Below are 20,978 nucleotides of genomic sequence, written 5' to 3'. Positions count from 1 at the left end.
GAATGAAAACGTATTGGCTAAAAGCTTTTAATGGTACTTGGTTTTACAGATAATAGTACAAGATTGAAGAGAGGAAGCCATAGTTCCATCCTTTCATGAGACCCAAAGTAGTGTCGCTTTTTAAAATGTAAATTTAATTCAATAACCTTATTTAATCCTGGAAGTACTAATGATCCCTTTCGTGGCCAGCCCAGAATGTGGCTGGGCCCCCGGGGGTGGAGTCACACCTTTGGGTAGGCCAGGGCAGCTCTCTTTGGCTATGAAAGACACTAATAGTTCATTCAAAGAACTTCTTTCAAGTGCTGGCTGATGACAGCTTGCCTGCAAAAGAACAGCAGCAGGCAGCGGTGGCCTCTTTGGAGCTTCTGACATGGACTATTCTCATTGGTAGGGTTACCATACGTCCGGTTTTTCCCGGACATGTCCAGCTTTTCGGCAATCAAACCCCCGTCCGGGGGGAATTGCCAAAAAGCCGAACATGTCCGGGAAAATGCCGGCCGGGCACTTCCCCTCCCGCGGCTGCTCTGCTCCTCCCCTGACTCTTCGGCTCTGTTTAAGAGCCGAGCTGCCCGAGCGCTATGGGCTTCAGGCAGCCCCCTTGCCTCCGGACCCCAGCCGCCGGCCGGGCACTTCCCCTCCCGGGCTCTGGCGGCGCAGGGTCCGGAGGCACAGGGGCTGCCCGAAGCCGGTAGCGCTCGGGCAGCTCGGCTCTTAAACAGAGCTGAAGAGTCAGGGGAGGAGCAGAGCCTCCGGCCGCGGCGGCTCTGCTCCTCCCCTGACTCTTCGGCTCTGTTTAAGAGCCGAGCGCTACGGGCTTCGGGCAGCCCCCATGCCTCCGGACCCTGCGCCGCCGGAGCCCGGGAGGGGAAGTGCCCGGCTGGGGGCGCAGGGTCCGGAGGCAAGGGGGCTGCCCGAAGCCCGAGCGCTACCGGCTTCACGGTTTGCCGGGCAGCCTCCAGACCCTGCGCCCCCGGCTGGGCGCTTCCCCTCCCGGGCTCCAGCTGCGCTGGGGAAGCGCCGGTCGGGGGCGCAGGGTCTGGGGGCTGCCCGGCAAACCGTGAAGCCGGTAGCGCTCGGGCAGCCCTTTTCGCGTGGCTGGGAGTGGGAGGGAGGAGGGGGCGGAGTTAGGGTGGGGTTGGGGCGGGGAAGGGGCGGAGTTGGGGCAGGGCTGGGGGTGGGAAATGGGCGGGGCCAGGGCCCCGTGGAGGGTCCTCTTTTTTTATTTGTTAAATATGGTAACCCTACTCATTGGCCTCTACCATTCACAAAACGCCGTCATCCAGAAGAACAGGACACCTAAGGATTGTACAGGCTATATCCCATCACCCTCTTCTGGGATGGGATAGAGGGTACACATTGAGCAGTGCCGGAAAAATCACCTAGCAAGTCAGGTCAGGAAATGAAGGATAATTTAAACAACTGAACTGGCAGGGGACAATTGAATAGGGCCAGACTGTAAGCATCAGGGCTTCAGAACTGAAATTTGGCTCAGTAGCCTTCCTCCTCTAAATAGTATCGTTGGCTCTTCAGTTACAAGAATAGTATAAGCAGTTGGGGCCTTACTTCTGTGTCTTAACTTCATTATGGCATCTCCAACAGCTAAGGACTAGATCAGTAGAAGCTCCTTTCCCCCCTCATCAGTGTTTCTTGCAACGCAGCAATATCACCATTTCTCTCTGATCTTGCTAAAGTTATCCCTGCTTTTGTGCCCTCCCAATTCAATTGCTGTGATGTCCTCTCCATGGGGTACCTCAAAAGCTGCCCTGACAGTGCTTGCTTGAGTTAGTCATGTATGCTCCAAAGACTTCCCTGGCTCCTGATTGGCTTCCAAGTGCAATTCAAGGCATGGATAGTCTTAAAAATCAATTAAAAAATCAAGTGATGATTAAAAAGTGACATTTAATAGAACGAGGAAAATACAAGTAAATAAAAATGCCTCGGGGCAGGGTGGGGGGACGACAGTTTTTATGTATCTTTCAAAAACTGGAAATAACAGAGCATGTGCCTGTCATCCTCTAGGCCACTTGGCTTGCATGTTGTATCACTTTCCTCCCCAAATAACTTTCTAACAGCAGGATGACATTACTTTTCTAAACAATCTTCCAACCAATCTGTTATGGATGGTGACTGGATTACACTGCTCTACAGCCAAAATGCTTCTGAAATAAATGTAGTCAAACTTTACTAATTCTGGGTCACTGAGAACGAAAATGATGCTTAAAATTGTTGATTGGCTCTAGTTTTCAAGATATGCTATTGGGTCAGTATATACGACCCTTGACTTGGGAATGGCGGAGGATAAGTGAGTTATAAAGGGAAGGGATCTCAATTTAAACCAGAAATGACTAAAATACATCTTTGACTGGATCTATGAATAAATCTATGACTGGGTTTGGACAGTACTTGCTTTTGAGGCAAAACAATGAATGATGCAATCTGAAGCTGGTATTGCGTCATACATGATATGAATTGCATCATGTTATTCCTAGAAGTCATGGATGATGCAATCATAACGAAGCTTACATCACTCTGCTGAACAAATTGCCCTATATCAGCTCTAGAAATCATACAGTGTCGTGCTCTCTTATTTGTCAGTGTTTGATTTTGCAAAGGGACACATTTCTGTTTAGCCAAAGTGAGCAGAGATGCCTCGTACTTGTGTGAACAGTGCAGATAACTTCGGCTATGTTTGTGGTGAAGTGACTTTTGCATCACAAAAGCGCAGTATAACCACTATGGTTAAGAAAGCCTATCACCTTTATTTTGGCTGCAAAATTGGAGATCAGGACAAGAGGTGGGCCCCACACATATGCTGCAACACTTGTGCAACAAATCTTCGCCAGTGGTTGAACAGGAAAAGGAAATCTATGCCTTTTGCAGTGCCAATGATTTGGAGAGAGCCAACAGATCATACCAGCAATTGTTACTTCTGCATGGTGCCTCCAGTTGGGAAAGGTGTGTCAAAGAAGAAAAAGTGGACTGTGCATTATCCAAACATTCCATCAGCTATACGCCCAGTACCCCACGGAGAAGGACTGCCGGTTCCTGATGCACCAGAATCATTCTCACTTGAGTCAGACAAGGAAGAGGAAGAGGATGAAACTTCTGGTCCTGAACCATCAATGTCACAGGACCCACATTTTCTCCCATCCTCCTCCTCTGAACCACACCTCATAACACAAGGTGAACTGAATGACCTTGTCAGGGATTTGGAACTACCCAAGAGTAAGGCAGAGCTGTTGGGCTCCAGACTACAGCAGTGGAATCTCCTGGCAGGTGATGTTAGGGTTTCCATGTTCCGTGACCGTCAAAAGGATCTTGTCCCATTCTTCTTCATGGAAGGTGATCTTGTAGCCTGCAACAACATCGATGGTGTGATGGCAGCCCTCAACATCGTTCACGATCCAGATGAGTGGAGACTATTCATTGATTCATCGAAGACGAGTCTTCAAACTGTTTTACTGCATAATGGCAATGTTTTGCCATCAATTCCAGTTGGTCATGCAGTCCATATGAAGGAAACCTATGACAACATGAAACAACTTTTGAGGTGCATAAACTAATGACCAACATCAGTGGCAGCTTTGTGGCGATTTGAAGGTTGTTGCTCTCTTGCTTGGTCTGCAGACTGGATACACAAAGTACTGCTGTTTTCTCTGCGAATGGGATAGTCGTGCAAGAGATTCCCACTACATCAAGAAAGATTGGCCACTCCGACAGTCATTGGAGCCTGGGAGGAAAAGTGTTCAGCATCCACCACTTGTTGAATCAAGGAAGATTTTGTTACCACCCTTACACATCAAGCTGGGTCTGATGAAGAACTTTGTCAAGGCCATTGACAAAACACAAGCAGCTTTCAAGTACCTCCATGGAAAATTTCCAAGGTTAAGTGAAGCTAAGATAAAGGAAGGTGTCTTTGTTGGTCCTCAGATTCGTGAACTTCTTCGAGATGATGCATTTGACCATGCACTGCGTGGCAAGGAAAAGACAGCATGGAAAGACTTCCAGTTAGTGGCAATACATTTCCTCGGAAACAACAAGGCAGACAACTACAGGTTGTTGGTGGAAAACCTCCTCAAGGCATACAAAAGCCTTGGTTGCAACATGTCACTAAAGATACATTTTTTTGCACTCTCATCTAGATTTTTTTCCACCGAACTGCGGAGCAGTGAGCGACGAGCACGGCGAGCAATTTCACCAGGACATTGCAACAATGAAGAAACGCTATCAGGGCAAACGGAGCCCATCAATGTTTGCAGACTATTGCTGGACAGTGACAAGAGATGCTCCATTTAATGAATACAAGAGACAAGCCAAGAAGCGCTGAGTAGACACTGAATAGGACTAAACTATGTACATAATAGTTTTTTGCCTTTTGTTTCATAATAAATTTTATGTATATAACCCTTTTGCTGATTTTTAAAGTGTTACATAAACAGGACAGGTGAAATATTATCATGTACAGCAACCATAAACACATGAAAAGACCTAGGTTTACAATTTATGATTAAAACTCTATCTACACAATATACATAGACATAAAATGTAAAAACTTCAATATCTTAGAAACAGTAGCCAATCAGTTGTTTTAATTGTCATATTTGAATTCAGCACATCAAAATACATAATAAATAGCACATTTTATCTCTGAAGCAGACGACTTCTCAAAAATTGTAGACCAGTGTTATCTGTGTCGCTATCCAGACTGTAGCTTTGCTGTGTTTTACACCAGCTTTGCCGTGGGGAAACTGGGTTGGAGGAAGTGTCCTCACTCAGCGGCGCTGGAGACATGCTGGAACTCTGGAACTTTTTTTAGGAGTCAAACAGGTGCCTTGTGGTTCTTTAGGTACTTCCAGTGCTTGTGTTCTGGCACTTCTCAAGTGCTGCATTCACCTCCTGATCCTCAGCTGCGTGTGCTTTGAAAACTGCAGGCAGGGGAGCATATGGTTGCAAATCCCAGTCTTTTACCAAGGGACTGTTTTGTAGTAAGAAATCATTTCATCTTCAATCAAGAAGAGTGTCACTTTCTGGAAAGGCTCCAGTCTGTAGCCCTCTAAATCTAGTCCCAGCCATCCAGAGAAGGATCAATGACCAACTGAGCTGCAACAAATATCTTTTGAAAGGCATCAGAAGTAAGGCTCCCAGAAAAGTGCATTGAAGGCCCAACATAGTCTGCGTTAGCCTAATGCATCAATCTAAAACCCATCTCGTCTAAACATTTTGAACTGTCCCCTGTTGCTTGATTAAATCCCTTCACAGGGACATGATATGTGACTAACAGAAGGGTATTGATGAATTAGTGTGGATCTGATTCAAGATGCAATTTAAAATGAGATTGCTTTCAGTAAAGTGACTGTGTTATGGACAGTGTATGAAGCTATTCCTCATAGGACATCCATGTTCTCAGGGACTTCCACATTAAATATGATCCACTGAGAAGTCAGAAGACCGAGACCAAGATAATAAAGTGGTTTTGTGTCCCTCAATATTTTGAAGCTGAGCTTGAGACATCTTAATGGGGCCCAATTTTCATAGAACAGGTGCTCAGCACGTTTTAATCCCAACCTTGATTCGGCAGGGAAATTCTGCAAGTGGAATCTTAACGTCTTGCATCGTAATGTCTCTCTTTATATGCAAGGCATGATGAGTGCAATTTGACAGGGCACACGATGAGTTCAGTTGGGTTGGGTGACTTTAGCTGTGCATTTCCTGACTTCCTAGTTTTTAAGTGTGACCTTAACTTTGACTCCCTATGTGTGTTTTGAGAGAACTACATTTTTCCACCAAAGACTTTTTGTCTTAAGTAACTGAGACCTACAGCCTTAACTCCATGTATGCCTGGATTTGCCTGTGCAGCATCCCTGCATGGCCCATCAGGGCATGACTCATGCAGCCGCAGGTCTCTGCGTGTAGGTCGCTGACTCTGCGAGGTCCAAGGTAGCGAAGCTGTAGCCCCATGGCCAGGGGCGGCCGGGGGGAGGGCGGCCGGAGCCCTGGGAGGAGGGCGGCGAGCCCGGCCGTGGCCCCACTCTTCCCGGCGGCCGGAGCGCCGCGCCGCCCCCCTCCAGGTGCCGCCCCAAGCACAAGCTTGGTGGGCTGGTGCCTGGAGCCGGCCCTGCCCATGGCCAAAGCACACTTCAGTCCAGTCCTTTTCAGCGTGTTAAGGTTCAAAGAAAACCAAGAACAAAATACTACAGCTCGGAACAGGGTAGTGCGATGAACCTTTGGTAGGACCCTGCCCTTCTATTCAGGGCTTGTCTTTAAACAGTCCTTGTTTCCACCAATTCCCCAGGGACTGGTTGTCCCGTCTAGCAGGAGGCTTGTCCAGCCAGTAAGCTAGCTCAGTCTCTGAGTGGCAACTAGGCTTCTCTCATATCAGAAGCAGAGCTCTGCTCTCCTTCCTGGTCAGCCCTGAGCTTGGCTAGGTCGCCTCCTTTTAACTCCCCACTCCAGTCCTGGCATTTGCTGTGGGCTCTTTTTAACTCTCTCATGGCCAGTGTGGGGCTACCTGCCTCATCGCACCATGTTTCATGACTTTTTTGGAGTGGGAATCAACAACTGGAGAAACTAATTGTATGGTGAAATAATAGCAAATGTTATTAACAGGTGAATGATTTTTAAGTGGCTTTATATCCTCATTATTAATACGCCCCCCCTCCCCCGACACAGACACACAACATACACACCCCGGATCCACACAGACCAGCTGTATTGGCTACAGCTACACCCCCGGGCTACAGACTCATTTTCACAAGCTTGAATTTCTCCAACCCCACCCTGCAGCCCAGTTCTGGCCCCCCAGTGGATATACAGGATCTTGGAAACAGTGCTGTGAATATCTATACAGGGGTTGTATTTCAGAGGATAGGGCATGTTCTGTTACTTCACCTGTGTTTTGTGAGATGCCATTAAAAGAAATGACTTAGAACATTTCTTGCCGGTATTAAAAAGAGAAGTTTTATTGCAAATACTTCATGGGTCATCTTTAAACATGATCCTTGGTTTGCTTATTAGATTTGTAAAGAATTCGTCAACTGAGTGAGGGGAAAAGATCCTCTTTGTTTGGAAAGACTCTAATCTGTTAAGTTGTCATATCCAGTTGAAGCTGTCAGTGATGTACCAAGAGGTATTTTTACATTGCTCGTCTGGAGCTGAGTGCCAAATCTCCTGAACCAGTGCGACTCACTCTTGATTTGCCTGACCTGGCTAATGCAGCCAGCTGCTTCCCTAACATAGACCTGGAGTCCACGTCTCAATAAGTGGCTTGTTTTTCATTTGCAGTGGCAGATATTCAGAGGGCTGGGAGGCCCAGGGGTTTGGTAATGAGAATCCAGATACTAAGTAAGCAAAATTTACTCCCAGCTGATGGCTCTCTGGTGGCCTGTGTGAAGCAAGTTGGTTTCAATCCAGTTTCTAGTGGACAGGTATCCACTTCACAGTTAGCATTGGTGTCTGCCTTTGTTGATAGTGCCATGAGAAACTGCAAGGACTGAATGTGAATGGAACACAGCAGCCTCTCACTCCTGGAGGTGGCCCTGGCATAGTAAGATTGGGGTAGATTGGCTCAGCAGAGTAGAAACACTAAGTTTCCTAATGCCAGGCTTGTTATGTGGATAAACAGCAGACAGGGGCGGCACCAGCGCACCAAGCACGTGCCTGGGACGGCAAGCCACGGGGGGCTGCCTGCCGGTCGCCGTGAGGGCGGCAGTCAGGCTGCCTTTGGCAGCCTGCCTGCGGGAGGTCCGCCAGTCCCGCGGTTTTGGCGGCAATTCGGTGGCGGGTACGCCGAAGCTGCGTTACCAGCGGACCTCCCGCAGGCGCGCCGCCGAATCCGCGTTACCAGCGGACCACCAGCAGGCGCGCCGCCGAAAGCCGCCTGACTGCCGTGCTTGGGGCGGCAAAATACATAGAGCTGCCCCTGACAGCAGACTCCAGGGCCTTTTTCTGATTGACACTACAACTCCTTTACCCTGCCAGAGCAAGGCAAAGGGGCCTTCGTATCAATCAGAATCAGGCCCTTCGGACTCCTGGGCTCTAAAACCAGCCCCTTTCATCAGCACTAAAATCACTGTGTGTAAGGGATTATATGCAGTTGGAAATTTACCAAATTAGCTGTTCTGGAATAATTATTACAGAACAGTTATTCTGGACACTCTCATTCCAAAATAAGAGTATCCACATGGGGGCTTATGCTGAAATAATTATTCTGTAATAGCTATTTCAGTAAATGTCCAAGTGTAGCCAAGCTCTAACATATATCAAAATTAAACCCAACACTCTGTAGACAAACGATTTGATTCGAATGACCCCTGCATGTGGCCGGAGGGGATTATCTCAATTCTCCCAGGTGATAATTATGCCTTTTACTTCTCACTAAGAGTTAATTGGCCCTACTATTGCTAGGCCCAAAGCAATCAATAGTGGAGTCTACCCAGATCAGAGTCTATCCAACTTGATTCTACTTTCCATACGTCACTCGCCATAGGTTTTCTTTGTTGTTTATTGTTCAGTCATCGCTGCTTCTCTTCCTGCTCGCCTCAGGGCTGAGCTAACAATTTTCAGGACCACAGCAGGGCAGAGGGGAAGATGAGGGATCAAGCTGTGAGTTACTTCCCCATTGATTTCTGCTCCCAGAAGGGAAGACTATTCCGGTCTAGTCGTTCCATTTGTTCCTAAATAAGGGGTGGGCAAACTTTTTGGCCTGAGGACCACATCGGGAAAATTGTATGGCAGGCCATGAATGCTCACAACTGGGGTGGGGGTGCGGGCTCTGGTTGGGGGTGCAGGCTTTGGGGTGGGGCTGGGGATGAGGTGTTTGGGGTGTAGGAGGGTGCTCTGGGCTGGAACCGAGGGGTTTGGAGGGCGGGAGGGGGGATCAGTTCTGGGGCAGGGGGTTGGGGCATGGGGAGAGGTTCAGGGGTGCAGGCTCCAAGCAGCGCTTACCTCAAGCGGCTCCCGGAAGCAGAGGCATGTCCCTTTTCCAGCTCCTACCCAGAGGCACATCCAGGTGGCTCTGTACGCTGCCCCGTCCACAGGCACCGCCCCTGCAGCTCCCATTGGAGCTGGAGTGGGGCTATGCTGTGGCTTCCGGGAGCTGCATGGTATGACCTCCAACCCAGCGCCCCGGCCGGAACAGGGCTGCGCCGTGTGGTGCGGCCCCTGACCCAGCGCCCTGCCCGGAGTGGGGCAAGCCCCAGACTCCGCTCCCCAGCGGGAGCACCCAGGCCAGCTTCAAACGGCTCGTGGTCGGATCAGGCCCGCGAGCCATAGTTTGCCCACCCCTGTCCTAAATCAACACCTGACCACATAGCCCCAGTCCATTGCTTGCATTGTTCATGCCAAGGTTTTGACTTTACTTATACTAAGTACCAAAACTTTTTCTTTTTCTTTGCTGGTTATTTACACAGGTTTGGTAATAAAATTACAACCTGGCCAGAAGGTTCTGTCTTGGTGTGTGTTCACTCACCATTTACCTTAGATGGGTGAAGTGAGTGACTTCCATACCCACCTTTACTCTCCATCACAGCATTCTGGTTTATGGAATTCAGAGCAATGAAAAAGACTTCTGTAGTTGATACGTGTGTCAGAAGGAGCAGGCAAGCCCTGAAGCCATCCCATTGAAGGAGACTGAGGAGGTTGTCTCTACTGTTGGAGGGAGCTGAGCTGTGTTGTGGGTTTAATCCTAAAAACTCTGAAAGACCCAGTGGTGGAATTGCAGGGCAATGCATGTCATCCCTTTGTCTGAGCTCTCTGTCAGCTGTGGCAAGGAAGTGTCAATTGTATGATACTGTAGTGTGAGGTGGAATATTCTCCTAGGTCCTGGCAGCAATCAGAGTATGCCATATAACATAACATTTCTTCCTCTCTTTCCCCCGCCAAACTTTCCCTTTGTGTCTATGGCTGCAAATGTTGATCATGGTCATAAAATTAGTGAGTCCTTTTTAAAATCCAGCACTGTATTTTTCTCTGCCCTCCCGTGGCAGTGAGTTCCACATATTAAGCATTGATGATGTAAAGAAGTAGTTTCTTCATCTTGCTCTAAATATATGGCCCTTTTAATTTCAAGGGGCTTCTCCTGATACTGTAATATGTGACAGGGTAAGAAGGAGAGTCTGGTCATATTTCACTGCAGACCCTTTCCTCATCAAGGAAGTCCCTCCTGAGTCTTCTCCTCTGCAGTTGTAATTAATCTGCAATCTCTCATTTTACGTAAATCTTGCCGTGTTTCTAACATGAGGTGACCAGGCAGTACTACAAAAGAGGGCATGCATTATTGTTTCATTTAATGAAATATTTTCTGAATGATCTTCTGTCCCTTTGTTAATTGCACGCTCCTTGTGTGTTTAAACAGCCGGGGCAGTGGCTTTACTGAGTTATCCACTGTCGTTGTTATTTATTTGGTAGTGTTACTGTAGCACCTGGAAGACCCTGTCATGGGCCAGAACCCCATTGTGCTAGGCGCTGTACAACCACAGGGTAAAAAGATAGTCCCTGTGCCCAAGAGTTTGCAGTCTAAGTACGGTGGCTCTAGATCTTTTCCGACAGAGTGCTGCAAGGTCAGAATGCGTTGCAGCAGAGAGGCAGACATAGATAGTAGTTGTAGAACCCTGTAGAGTTACCCTTTGTGTAAGAGAATTTAAAATGAGCAGGTAGAAAAAACAATCCACATATTGGAAGCCGTGGCTAGTTATAAAACAAGGATATACAGAGATAGTATGATCTATGGTTAGTGTTCGGGACTGGGTCTCTGGGTTCTAGAGGCTCTAATGGAGATCATGGCCCCTAATCTAATAATAATTTTTGAAAGTCAGACAGAAATGTGATGACTAAGTTGATGGCACCTCTTTAACAGTTTTTAAACAACCTCCTTAATGGACTTGTTCTCCTCGCCTGTTCAGTTTGTCTTGTTAATTGTTCTCCTGGTGCAGGGCTGCTGCAAAGGGTCTTTCTCTCACCTTAATGGAGCGTCTGATTCAGAAATATGGCGAGAGCATAGTGAAGATGCTGACTGTGCAATACCGAATGCATCAGGCCATAATGCAGTGGGCCTCCACAGAAATGTACTGTGGCCGACTCTCAGCTCACCCTTCCGTGGCGCATCATTTACTGAAGTAAGTGACTTGGCTCTTTTTTTTTTAACCAGGTTTCAGTGAGGAATGGACATTGTCAGTTAATACTTATCCACAGTTAACAATTTTCCATCTGTCTGTGATATCCTTTTGCTATTTCTTTCCCATTTTGTTCTTATTTCATTTAGCAAACATTGATTTTGTTTTCCCTTGTGCAGCTTACAGAATAGAAACCCACAGGGTTATACTCTGTTTTGGTTTTTAAAAAATCCTCCTATGGCTTGCTATACAGGAAGGCCTGATCTGCAGCCTCTCCAAGAACTCCCCAGAACAGAGCGTTAAATATTGACTAGCTGTAACAGCTTCAGCACTGTATCTGTTGAGAGAAATCTATAAGTGGGTTTTCAGAACAGGATTTTTTTTTTTAAACATGTCTGTTACTTTCTCGGTGTCTCCATTTGGGGCCTGCTCCTGCTCCCACTGAAGTCAATGGAAGTTTTTGTGATAGATTTCAGTGAGAGCAAGTTAAATACGTTATGGAATTTGTTTGCTTGATAGCATGTTTAGGCCCTGACCAAGATTGGGGCCTTATGGCACTAGGCATTGGACATACATTCTAAACCCTTTGGGGTAGAGACGCTCTTTTTGTTCTGATTTGACCGCGCCGAACACAGTGGGGTCCTGGTCTGTGAGGTGGAATATTAAATTATAATTACTTATGGTATTAATAATGATGATGATGATAAAAGACTGTCCCTGTCTGAAGAGCCTACAACTTAAATAGACAAGACAGACAACGGGTGGGAGAAAGGAAGTATCTCATTGCTCCCATTTATAGATAGGGAACTAAGGCAGAAAAGGGTTAAATGAATTGCCCAAGGTCACACAGGAAGTCGGTAATGCAGAGTGGAGAACTTAACTCAGAACTCTTAAATATCAGTCCGGTCCTTAACCACAGACCCATTGTTTCTCTTAGTGAATGCAGTGGTTGTGTCTCTTTCAAGATGCACTAATATTTTCTCAATATTTAATCAGCAAAAGTAGTTCTCAATGTCTATGTTATGGTAGCGTCCAAAGTCCCCAATCCAAATCATGATCCATTGTGTTGGGAGCTGTACAAATGTAGAAAAGAGACAATCGCTGCTTCACAGGCTTACTATCTGAGGCTACATCCACACTGCACACTTCTTTTGGCAGCGGATAGTGTGCGTACCTAGGTAGTGGGTTTCACAATCAAAGTTTCATGGATCAAATTCTCATCTGTGTGCAAAGTCTGAGTGACCAAGTTTTGTGGAGGGGGTTTCTGTGGGAATAGGGGCTGGCTGTGAGGCACGGCTTAGGCGAGTAAAGACACACACCTGAATGGTGTGGGTACGTACCTGAGTGCGTACCCTACATGGCTCTTTACTTGCCCAAGCCGTGCATCTGTCTATGCTGCTGTTTTTTAGCCATGTAGTGTTCTGCTGTCTCCCGCTGCTGGAGTCCTTCCCCACCAAAGTGAAAGATTCCGGCAGCGGGGAAAGGCTCTGCCAGCTCCCCACTGCTAGAGCCCTTCACCCACTGCAGGGAAAGACTCTGGGCAGCAGGGAAAGGCTCTGGCAGCGGGGAGGTGGTGGGGAAAGGCTGAGCCTATTTCTGCTGCCTCCCCCCGTGCCAGATCCGTTCCTCGCTCCAGTGAAAGGCTTTGACTGCAGGGAGCTGCTGAAGCCTTTCCCCCTGCTTCCCCTCTGCCAGAGCCTCCCTGACACGTGTAGCTACACACTGCAGCGTGGACACGGTGTACTTTTCACTCTGTAGCTACACATACAGTAAATGCCGGCGATATTGGTGTGTAGTGTAGGCAGCCTAATTAGACTGGAGTTTTTCTGGGAGCTCATCATTGGAATGAATGGGAGATCAAAGTGGTTAGATAAGTTCTTTTTCTTTTTCTTTTCTTCTATGTGATACAACCTACCTGACAACAGCTTTGAAAATCTCTGATTTCCCATTCATTCCAATAGTGAACTAAATTTCCTGTGTCCTAGGCTACGTTGTCAGACTGTCAAGACGATACCCATATTTGATGGTTAATTATTGCTTGTATATTTAAGACCTCTTTTGACAGTTGTAATGATTTCCTGTGTTTCTGTGCAGTTTAGAAGTGACTACCGTTTCATTTGTATTACAGACAAGTATCCGCTAACATCCACCGCTGTTGGCACTAATTGGTACCCTTTAAATTGCAGTCAGCACAGCTCCGTGGGTCAGGGTGACTAGGTAACTTGCGTTCCCTCTCGTGGGGCTGCAGAAGCACAAAACACTGTAGAGCCTACCGTAAATTTTTAGTGTCCTTTTTTTTTTTTTTTTAGGTGGATATTTAAAATTCAGAGAACATTTCCACCAGATTAAAACAGTTTTATGGCGGATCACATTTTGGATATGAATTACTTGAGAGATTATTTTACTACATAAAACTCATGTTAGTTTCAATGAAATATTGTCAGAGAATTGTATAAACACAGCATGATGGATGAAACTTTTCTCAATAAAAATGAGTTGTTACTGCAAATCTAGGAGGATATAAGCAGTGCATTGATGGCCTGAGCCAGCACCCAGTGCAGTCAGTGGAAAGATTCCCACTCACTTCAGTGGACTCCGGATCAGGCTCTTAAACAGCAACTGTCCTTTTTCATTCACACAGTTAATGCTACTGTAAGATGCACACAAGTGAAAGTGTAAGTAAAAGTATAATTAGGCCGGGCAAGAAAAGAATTTGAAGAGCAACTAGCAAAGGACACAAAAACTAACAGCAAAAATTCCTTAAAGTACATCAGAAGCAGGATGCCTGCCAAACAAGGGCCACTGGAGGATCAAGGATCACTCAAAGAAGACAAGGCCTTTGCAAAGAAGCTAAATCATTTCTTTGCATTGGTCTTCATTGCAGAGGATGTGAGGGAGATTCCCAAGCCTGAGCCATTCTTTTAGGTGACACTTCTGAGGAACTGTCCCAGATTGAGGTGTCAGTAGAGGAGGTTTTGGAACAAATTGATAAACTAAACAGTAATAAGTCACCAGGCCAGGCGGTGTATTCACCTCAGAGTTCTGAGGAACTCAAATATGAAACTCCTGAACTACTAACTGTGGTATGTAATCTGTGGCTTAAATCCACCTATGTACCAGATGACTGGCGGGTAGCCTAACTTCAGTACCACACATATTGGTTGAAACTATAGTAAAGAACATTATTCTGAAACACATAGATAAACACGATATATTGGGGAAGAGTCAACATGGCTTTTGTAAAGGGAAATCATGCCTCACCAGTCTGTTAGAATTCTTTAAGAGTGTCAGCAAACGTGGACACGGGCGATCCAATTGATATAGTGTACTTGGACTTTCAGAAAGCCTTTGATAAAGTCCCTCACCAAGGCTCTTAAGCAAAATAAGTTGTCATGGGACAAGAGGGAAGGTCCTCTCATGGTTCAGTAACTGGTTAAAAGATAGGAAACAAAGGGTAGGAATAAATGGTCAGTTTTCAAAGTGGAGAGAGGTAAATAGTGAGGTCCCACAAGGATCTGTACTGGGACCAGTTCCATTCAATGTATTCATAAATGATCTGGAAAAGGGGATGAACAGTGAGGTGGTAACATTTGCAGACCATACAAAATAACTCAAGATAGTTAAGTCAAAAGCTGACTGTGAAGAGTTGCAAAGGAATCTCACAAAACTGGGTGACTGGACAACAAAATGGCAGATGCAATTCAATGCTGATAAATGCAAAGTAATGCACATTGGAAAAAATAATCCCAACTATACATACAAAATGGGGTATAAATTAGCTGTTACCACTCAAGAAAGAGATCTTGGAGTCATTGTGGATAGTTCTCTGAAAACATCTGCTCAATGTGCAGCAGTACTCAAAAAAGGTAACAATGCTAGAATAAATAATAAGGGGGGATAAATAATAAGGGCTAAATGATAAGAAAATATCACAATACCACCATATAAATCCATGGTATGCCCACACCTTAAATACTGTGTGCAGTTCTGGTTGCCCCATCTCAGGAAAGATATATTAGAATTGGAAAAGGTAGAGAGGGCAACAAAAATGATTAGGGGTAAAGAGCACCTTCCATGTGAGGAGAGACTGGGGCTGTTCATCTTAGAAAAGAGATGACTAAGTGGGTATATAATAGAGGTCTATGAAATCATGAATGATGTGGAGAAGGTGAATAGGGAAGTGTTATTTACTCCTTCACGTAACACAAGATCCATAGGTGCCGACCCCGTGGGTACTCCGGGGCTGGAGCACCCACGGGGAAAAATTGGTGGGTGCTCTGCACCCACCGGCAGCCAAGCTTCTCCCCCTAGCTCCCAGTGCTTGCCGCTGCGAAACAGCTGTTTCGCGGCATAACAAGCTCCGGGAGGGAGGGGGGAGGAACGGGAACGTGGCCCGCTCAGGAGGAGGCGGGGCTAGGGCAGGGATTTGGGCAAGGGGTTGGAATAGGGGCAGGGAGGGGGTGGAGTTGGGGCAGGGACTTTGGGAAAGGGGTTGGAATGGGGGTGGGGCAGGGGTGGAGTTGGGGCAGGGCTGGGGGCAGAGGCGGGTTGAGCACCCACCGGCGCCAGCAGAAGTTGGCACCTATGACAAGATCTTAAATTGCTGGTGGAAATCCTGCTCTGTTTATGAAATCTGTGACTATCTGATGGCTATTGGTGGCCTATGCCAAATGATTTGTCTCAGTCTACTTCTAGTGGACAAGTAGGTATATTTTAATCCTGATACTGAAGACCGGATCTTTTGGAAGTTTCTGCCTATTGATATTTGAAAGTAACACTGTAGGACGCTTTAATCATGTCTGCAGCATTCTCATGTATTCTGACTCTAGTTTGCTGCCTTTTCATTTTACTGTGCCTAGGTGCTAGTAAATGAGGATCAGATTAAGTAAGTTCTGGCAGGTTTGGGGTGAGAGGGATACTGGAACCCGTTTTAAAGACTGGTTGGGCAGATCCTGGTGAGATGCTAGAACCTATATATGTGAGGCTGGAGCAACCTAACCCTCAAAACTCTGATCTTGTCCTCATTGTCCACTCACCCAGCTTTGTCAAATTCGCACCACCCTACCTGCTATTTCATAGATCTGATTCTGTGCGAGGGTAGAAATTTCTGGGATCTTGGACCCAAATAAGACAAGATGTTTGCGAGATATGGAGGCTCAAGGTGAAGTGTGTCCCCCTCTTGAAACATCTTGAGTTGACTTGGAGGGAGCGGGTTGCTCAGCATATTGTCAAAAACACCTTTGAGCTAGAAACACTGGCCAAGATTTTAAAAATGGGTAACTAAAATTAGGCTCTGAAATCAGTATTTAGGCACCTAAATAAGTATTCTGATTTTAAAAACTGTTACACCCATAGCAGCACCCACTGACTTCAAAAGGAGCTGCTAAAAGGGGTTTAAGATGTCTGCAGCCATATGAAACACCAAAGTGTATAGGATCTAAGATGTTCCTGGCTGCCAAGGTTCCTGACCCTACCACCAAGGTATCTGGTGTTTAAATGCCAACTCCTATAATAAAATGATGCTTGAGATAGATACGTAGGGTGAGATTTGGCTTCAGTGGGAGCGGAGTTAGGCCAAGGCTGAGTGCTTTTGAAAATCTGCCCTGTACTGACATTCTGTAGGACAGAGGTTTTCAAACTTTTTTTTTGGTGACCCAGTTGAAGAATATTGTTGATGCCCGCGACCCAACGGAGCTGGGGATGAGGGGTGTGGGAGGGGGTCAGGGTTCTGGGCTGGGGGTGAAGGCTCTGGGGTGGGGCCAGGGATGAGGGGTTTGGGGTGCAGGAGGGGGCTCTAGGTTTGGGGGGGACTCAGGGCTGGGACAGGGGGTTGGGGTGTATGAGGGGGTCAGGGCTCTGGGCTGGGGGTGCAGGCTCTGAGGTAGGGCTGGGGATGAGGGTTTGGGCTGTAGGAAGGGGCTCCGGGTTTGGGGCCTCAGAGCTGGGGCAGGGGATTGAGGCACGGGGTTGGGGCGTGGGTTTATCTCCAGCGGCTCCCAGTCAGCAGCGCAGCTGGGATGCAGAGGCAGGCTTCCTGCCTGTCCTGACACCATGGACCGCGCTGTACCCCAGAAGCGGCCAGCAGCAGGTCTGGCTCCTAGGCGGAGGCGCACAAGCAGTTGGCTCTTGCCCGCAGGCACTGGCCCCCCAGCTCCCATTGGCCGGTTCCCGGCCAATGGGAGTGCGGAGTCGGTGTTTGCGGCAGGGGCAGCGCACGGAGCCCAGTTGCACCCCCCACCGCCTAGGAGTCGGACACAAGCTCCCCTGTTTTGCATCCTGGCACTGATCTGTCCCAGTCCAATTTTGCATTGATAAACCGATTGTGAGCATATAAAACCTGTACATTAGGCTGCAGATAACAGATAAGGCTAACAGACTCCAGCTGTGACTGTTTCTTGGCTAGTGTGTGTGAATCTGAGAAGAGCCCGCTGCTTGGCCTGCTGCTGTGAGTCAGAGGCATTGCAGCAAAACAGGAAAGCAGAAGGAATCCTGCAACATTTATACTGCAATAATTAACTATCACTTACTTCTTCAAGTACAGCATAAACGGTAGGGCCAGTGGCCATGTGTGAAAGCTACAGAAAAGAACATTCCGAGCAGATTGCAGGACGTCGTTCTTACTCAGAGGATAGTAAATAGAAGTAGCCTTCTGGGCAAGATTGAAACTTCAACCGCTTGGGTCACTGAAGAAGTGGAAAGGATGCTGTCCTGGGAGAAGCAGTGCCCAATGCAGTCCTCTCTGTGAGAAGGTCTTGGTGGAGGCACCCAAAACCTTTGGATAAGTAGGGCCTCAGATCAAAGGGGGTGCTTGGTAGGTCCAGGCTCTGATTTCTGGACCATGGGTTCCAGTGTAAACAATGCCAGATTATTTAAAGGGACGCTGCCAGTTGATGTGCAGCCCCTTTAAAGTTGGCTTTGATTCTGACGCTGATTGGCATCTTAGGCAGGGGTACTAATTTATGCAAACACACCGTGTTCTCCCCGTCCACGTTTGTCTATTCAGCTGTTGCACACTGTCAGAATCCCAGTTTGTGAGCTGTCTGGGGCAGCTCTTTGTGTTACTTTTCTGTAGAGCATCTATCATGGGGGTGGGGGCCTGAACCCTGCTTGGGGTTGTTAGATGCTACTGTAATAGAAATAATGAAAATGAGTAATCCCCGCATAGCCCCATGAGACACCTAGCCAGATTTCAGTTAACGGCGGTTTTCAGTAAAATGGGGTTGTGCTTTAATCAAAAGGATACACTTTGCCTTCAGCATCCCTTCATAGTCCTAGTATTTCTTAAGGACCAAACCTTTCTTTCCAAACTTCCCTTCAGACACTACGAGCAGGTGACAGTACACTTGTGAAGCTGGAGCACTGGGCTATAAGAAACCCCCATGAATCTCACTGTTAAATCTGTGAGTATCGCCAGCCCTCAGCATTCAAGAGTCAGTCCCTAAGAAATCATGAGATTGGCTTAAAAATCATGAGATTTAAACAAGACATACATCTTGGGTTCCTTTTATTAGCTGCCTGGTTTCTGAGCCTTTAGGGTGCACTTTGATCATGTTTTCAAGATTTTCTCTGCAACCATGAGGGCTTAGAAACTCTTTTTTAAAGTGAAAGGTGCGATTCTCCCCTAATCACAAGAATCCAAGGGCTGGACATTTTAAGTGAAACACCAAATATTGTGAGTCCCCGTGACAAAATCACAAAAGTTGGCCACACTGGCTGTGCCTGAGAGGCACTTGACCCCTGTGGTTACTATGTTCAGCTAACTAGTCAGTAAACAAACAAGAAGTTGGGAAATGTTTCTGTCAAAGGAAGCGCAGGAGGCAGTAAGGCATTATATATATATTGCACCAGAACTGGGATTCCATCCAGCGTTTGGCTGCAGTGACTGTCCCGACTGTGATACTGACAGCAGGATTCTCTCCCTAAAACAGTAACACATGGCTGCAGTTCACGTTGCTTTGCAACAGCAAGTGGGCTAACCTTCTCCCTTGTGTTTAAGGGGTTAGCGTTTAAATAAGCACCAGAAAATTTTCCAGGGTAACACCCTGTTCTGCTGAATGCTTTCCTCTCCCAAAGGAGCATGTTGTTTCTCTCCCCAAAAAAGATTTATGCAGCTAATTATTCCTCTGAAATGAAGTTTCCAGATTAAGATTGTTCCTTGTAATGAGACGTGCTGCAAGTACGTTCTTTGGCCGCTAGGAGTTGTCAAAGAATCAGGTTAATAGGATTGTCTATATGGAGGAGACTAACCATGTTTGAGTTCTAGACAGATCCTTCAGTGTGTATGTAAGCAGGCTACCAGTGTGAGGAATAGTAGGACAGATGTTAAAGGGATGGGAAGCTGCTTAGGGTTTGCATCAAGAAAGGAGTGATAAATCTGTCCTGCAGACCAAAGGGGAAGAAGTACTTCAGTGAGAAACTGTTTTGCTGCTGCTCAGAACTGGATCTGTAGAAAACATGGATGGTAATTGCAGCAATTAACTGTAAATATGGGGGATGAATCACATATTTATTAAAATCCAGATGCTGGACGGCAGCATGAAGCCCGAACAGCTGTGCTTTGGGAAGGGAACCTCCATGGCTGAGGGGAAGAAATCTTCCTCTAGGTCTAAAAGCAGCAATGGCGCGTCTTAGCAGGGTGCAGTGTGCTGTGGCTGGTAAATCCAGCTCGGCCCTGTCCCAGTGTCCCTAAGTACCCTACGTGCTGGTGAGCAGTGAGCGTCTGCATAGCACAGCTCTGTGCCACACAAGGGTGCAGCCAAATTGCACCAGGCAACGGATCCTGTCCCCGGCTCCCTTCAAGAGGGCACTGGACCAGTCCCGTGAGGGGCAGCACTGAGCTTTAAATGATTGTCCATTAGGCTGCAGTTTTACTTTGTGCTTCTTCTTGAGTTTGACTCCAAGGCGAGTCGAAAAGTTGGCTGGAATTTTCATAGGGGTGTACAGAGTCTGTTGTGTCAGTGTTAATTTATGTATGCTCGTGTGCACGTGCTATCCTGGGAATGTCTCTAGCTAGAAGATGAATGAATTTCAGTCCAGAGAGGAGAGTTCTTTTGTTGCTGATGAAGTGAGTAATATCCATTGAAAGCAAAGCAAACCAGTGGAATGCAAGTGCAGATGGGCAAACTTACCGAGCTGGAAAACCATTCAAGTGTTTGGGACTGTGGTTAAGGCCCTGTCTTGCAACTCAGGAAGCTTGGGATCAGTTCCTGGTTCTGCCATGGGTTTCCCTGGTTACCTTAGAAAGCCACTTCATTTCTCTAGGTCAAATCCTGGCCCACGAACTGCAGTGGGGCCAGGACTTCATCCTCTGTCCTAGTTCCCAATCTGTAAAATGGAGATAACTCTTCCTTTCTCCCACCTTTTGTCGCTCTTGTCTGTTTGGCTTGTAAGCTGTTTGGGGCAGGGACTGTCTCCTACTATGTGCGTGTACCCCTCTTAGTGCAGTGTGCTGCCAATCTGGGCTGGGGCCTCTCGGTGCTGTTGTAATAATAGCAACTTTGGTTTTGTTCCTGTGGCATCTCAGTGATGATAGGATTGTACTGTAGGATCAGAGCCTTTGGACTTGCAGTGTACTTGCCTTGAAGCTGTCCAGCATTCTGCTGGTTTCCTACTCCAGCCCTTCCATCTCTTGGTCCATTCACACACTGTGAATTCAAGGAACAACTCTCTTCAGTGTTAAAATGTAACTTTTTGACGTAGCTTCTTCAGATGTAGAAATGATATGAAACCAGAATCCCTGGCTAGTTACCTGGCTGGTGTGTTCTACTCCACGAATATCACAGCTGTCAAATTGCTATGTCTTAGAACACTTTTAAGGACTCTTCCTCCTTACGGTGCTAAAAGCTGCTGCAGCATAAACGTATTTCTGTA

General features: G+C 46.9%; 1 protein-coding gene across 1 annotated transcript in view; it reads left to right on the top strand.

Moving 5' to 3' along the window:
* Positions 1-20,978, top strand: part of IGHMBP2 (immunoglobulin mu DNA binding protein 2) — a 95,063-nt gene that overhangs the window by 55,077 nt on the left and 19,008 nt on the right. Inside the window, exon 9 of the mRNA XM_065403919.1 lies at positions 10,929-11,111. Coding sequence (XP_065259991.1) covers positions 10,929-11,111 — 183 coding nt within the window. The remainder of the gene's footprint in view (positions 1-10,928; positions 11,112-20,978) is intronic.

This window comes from Emys orbicularis, chromosome 4, assembly GCF_028017835.1.
Source record: "Emys orbicularis isolate rEmyOrb1 chromosome 4, rEmyOrb1.hap1, whole genome shotgun sequence".
NCBI lineage: Eukaryota > Metazoa > Chordata > Testudines > Emydidae > Emys > Emys orbicularis.
This window is presented reverse-complemented; position numbering and strand designations above follow the sequence as displayed.